Source organism: Lolium perenne, chromosome 6, assembly GCF_019359855.2.
Source record: "Lolium perenne isolate Kyuss_39 chromosome 6, Kyuss_2.0, whole genome shotgun sequence".
Taxonomy (NCBI): domain Eukaryota; kingdom Viridiplantae; phylum Streptophyta; class Magnoliopsida; order Poales; family Poaceae; genus Lolium; species Lolium perenne.
Genome location: NC_067249.2, coordinates 3728641 through 3732849, shown reverse-complemented (window position 1 = coordinate 3732849; position 4209 = coordinate 3728641). Strand labels below are relative to the sequence as shown.

Genomic DNA, 4209 nt, shown 5'->3' with positions numbered 1-4209 from the left:
CGCCGGTCTACCAACTGCCATGGCGGATGGCGGAGATCATCCACCTCGTCAGCGATGAAGAGCAGTAGTTGATGGCTAGGTTTTAGCAAGCCTTGGTGGCCCTTTTAAATTTTATTTTTTCTATCATTATGTAAATTATGAGTCAGACTGTTGAATGAAAAAAATGTTTTCTGCTCTTTTTATGTGTCGGACCGCTAGGAACACCCCGGCGTAATCGAACACGTGGTCGAATTCAACTATTTAGACCGACACAAACGGACGGACACAATCAATTTGCGTCCGATTTGTTTCGCCCCATTGGAGATGCGCTGAGAGTGACCAAATAGCTGGCTTTCCTGAACTGGGATAGACTTCGATGGGCCAACACTATGTGCAGGCTGACGCATGACAGGTGCAGAATATTCGAGGTGAGGCTCCCCTGTCTCCTCCTTCCACTACTTTTCTATCTCCTAGTACTAGTAGTAGTCCGTTTCTTGCTGAAAACCCTAGCCTAATTTTCCGTCGTACCCCCCGCCCCCCTTATGGAATTTTCCCTCGTGAGCCCTGACATTCCTTTGTTGCAACAACGGAGATAGAGAGGCGAGGATGCTGCGATATGGGTACATAGATGTTAGATCTCGCCGCAGAGATTCCCAAAGGGTAAAACCATCTAAATTCTCCATCGATTTTAGACAGTGCAGCACTTTGTGTTATTGCGTATGCTATGATGGATATATGTATGTCTGTGTTCCGTGTGTTGGATCTTTGCAACCGCACTCATCGATGAAGAAACCAGTGGATGGATAACATTTTTTTAATGGCTGCTGCTGCTGCTGTTCCAGGGTCGATGCAATTCCTAACAAGCCAGCTCGGTGGATGGATCTGTGTTGATGGTGTTGTCACTTGTCACGTAGGGGATCCGGACTCCTCTGCTTCCACTTGGTGAGTCTCTCCTTTCCAGAGTCTTGTGCCATTAAGGGGAAAACAAGGCATATTTAACTCTTTTTTTTTTTTGAGATCAAAGCTGCAATATATTAAACAGAGGCACACTCAGATGCCAAAAGGTCTTCAACAAATTCTAGCGGGTCGGGAAACCACACCTTACAAACTTTATTCCTGCAGCTATGTTTCGCTAAGCGATGCGCTACATCATTGCACGTACGCCGCACATGCCTGATTGAGTGGTCGACGAAGCCACCCAGCAATGTTTTGATCTCCTCCACCAATGGACCATGAAGAGACCGATCAATGTCACCGCTTCGAAGCTTTGCCACAACACCGAGGCAGTCCGACTCCAAACACACCCTCTAAACATCCTTTTCCTTCGCTAGTATCAGCGCTTCTTTGCAAGCAAGGAGCTCAACTCGTTCTGGGTCAGGAATTGCAGTGAAAAAACGGCAAGATCCTTCGACGAACCTGCCGTGGTGATCCCTGAGAATCAGACCACTAGCTCCAACTCCCTCCCGCGCCAGGAAAGCACCATCCGTGTTGGCCTTGGTCCAGCCCTCGGCTGGTGGCTGCCAGTGCTCCACCGCTCTAGTCTCTAGCTGAATTCTACTCTGCTGCGCTTCCCTCCACTCCTCGAGCAAAGCCAGGGAGCGACGCACGATCACTGACGGAGTAGCAATGCACACCTCATCGCGTGCATCATTTCTGGCCAGCCAAGCCTGGTACATAATCATTACGCTGATACTAAGCTCCTTGTCATCCAGTTTCCCAAGCCAGTCCAAAACCCTGCCATGCAGATCATGGTAAGTTCGAACCATGGCATCTGGTTTCACAAACGGTAAGCCTGTCAATTGGCTAGCAGACTCCCAGATAGCGACCGAGTGCGGACATTTCCAGAACCTATGTAGCAGGGTTTCCTCCTGATTACACGCGATACACCTGACTCCTTCTTTGATATTCCTTCGTTGGAGCTCATCGCCTACTGCAAGTCCGTTCTGAATAAGCCTCCACACATGAATTTTCGCCTTACCAGGGACCTCTGCCGCCCAGAGCGCAAGCCAACCCTTATGCTCCTCAATATTCCTAGACGATCCTTCTCTGCCTGTTCCATTGAGGTTCAGCTGCATCTTTAAGTGGTATGCCGATTTGACACTAAAAATCCCGTTTTTGGTGTAGTTCCAAGCAATATAGTCTTCAGTTCCAGCGCGACCTATCGGAATTTTTAGGATGTCCTCAACATCCCCCTCAAAGAACAACTCATGCAACCTGGCTTCATTCCACCCTTGCCCCTCTGGGAGTAAAAGTTCATCAACCTTGTGAACAACCTTGTCTGGTTTGTGACCCAGTGGCTTGTAACCAGACCTCGGAATCCAATTGTCTTCCCAAACATCAATATCCTTTCCACACCCAACACGCCAGACCAGCCCCTCCTTTAGGAGCTCCCTACCATGCACTATGCTTTTCCAGGTGAAGGAGGACGCCTTGGGGCAACTTGTTGTCAAGAAGCCCCCACCCTTAAAATATCTCGCTCGAAGGACTTGTGAGCATAGCGATGTTGGTCTTGTAATTATCCTCCAGGCCTGTTTTCTAATAGAGCTTGGTTAAAAGCACTGTAGTTTCTAAACCCCATGCCGCCCCTTCTTTTGGATGCACACATTCTATCCCAGCTGATCCATGGCACTTTCCTCTTACCATCGGCCGAACCCCACCAGAAACCAGAAGCAATGGACTTCAGCTTGTTGCATATTTAACTCTAGTATGGATGCATCTTTGTTCAATGTCCAGATGAAATAAAGTGGGAATTTAACCAGTTAGCTTCCAGCGCAAGGTGAGGAAATTTGGCCAAGGCACACAAGTAAACATTGGGTTCAGATTCAATCGATTAGTACCACTCCACATTCAGATGAGCCGCCGCCATTCGTAGCTGCCAGCAGTGCCGCTGGATGACGAAGACCTCCTCCAGGAGATCCTCCTCCGCCTCCCTCCGATGCCATCCTCACTCCCCCGTGCATCCCTCGTCTGTAAGCGTTGGCGCCGCATCATCACCGACCCCCGGTTCCTCCGCCGCTTCCGCAAACACCACCTGAAATTCCCGCTTCTCGGCTTCTTTGGCAAAGAATTCGGGCAATATCCTGTCTTCACTCCTATGCTCGATCCGCCTGACCGCATCCCTGCTGCGTACTTCGCGCTCCCGCCGAACCTCAGAATTTGTTCCACGCTGGGCTCAGTCTTCCTCGGCTGTTGCGACGGCATTGCCCTCTTCCTCGACTGCACACGGCACAAGGTCATCCTGTGGGACCCCCTCTCCGGCCACCAGCGCCGCGTGGCTTTTCCAGTGGGATGCCAATATGGCCACACACGAAGTGCCAGGATGCTGTGCGCTGCCAGCGGCAACGGTGATTTTGCTACTTGAGCCCGTTTAAATTGGTACTCGTGTGGCATGACGCCAGGTTCACAAAAGCATTCACTTGTCTCTAGGAATCCAAATCTGGTGTATGGGGAGATATTATCTCCACTGCGACTACACGTGCAGTTTCTAATAATAGACCTAGTATATTGGTTGGGAATGCACTTTTCTGGTTGCTTGTTGGAGGTGACATCCTTGAGTTTGATTTTGAAAGGCTGACCCTTGCTATGATTGAGAAGCCGACAGATGCCCGTGTTACTGATTTCGACGCCGATTGGTCCGTTCAGATCTTACGAGGAGAGGATAATAGCATCGGCCTTGCCATTTTGTCAGATTCAGGGAGGATTCAGTTATGGGCAAGGAAATCCAACTGTGATGGTGCTGTCTCATGGGTACGACAGAACACTGTCAAACTGGATGAGCTATTTTCACGACCCCTGCGCCCGGGCACGGGAAAACTTGTCCTAATGCCAGGGTATGATGAGGACACAAATCTGATCTTTCTGTCTTCGGATTCTTATGATGAGGACACAAATCTGAAGTACTTCTTTCTAGTTACTTCTTGACTTCTTATACATGTTTGATGTAATATCGTTAATGTGCAAGGGTTGACTACATACTTAAAAATAATTCTAGATGAATACATATTTTTGAACATCAAAACTTCCATAGCATGTACTTCATTACTTGGTACATGATTATTATCGTTCTTTCTTGCACCTGGCAATATTTGTGGCTTCACTGACATATACCTATACTTGTCATAAAGTAGTGTTTTCCTCCTCAGGTTACATCTAACATAGAATATATATAATGGTTTCCGCATATGCCTTCTACTGATTCAGTTTTTCCATTGTGTATTGGATTTCCTTTGT

At 48.3% G+C, this 4209-nt stretch overlaps 1 protein-coding gene across 1 annotated transcript; it reads right to left on the bottom strand.

The window, feature by feature from the left end:
- Positions 1 to 1286: 1286 nt before the first annotated feature.
- Positions 1287 to 2054, bottom strand: LOC127310854 (uncharacterized). Its single transcript, XM_051341486.1, has one exon. The coding sequence runs from the start codon at positions 2052 to 2054 to the stop codon at positions 1287 to 1289; it is 768 nt and encodes a 255-aa protein (XP_051197446.1).
- Positions 2055 to 4209: the final 2155 nt, after the last annotated feature.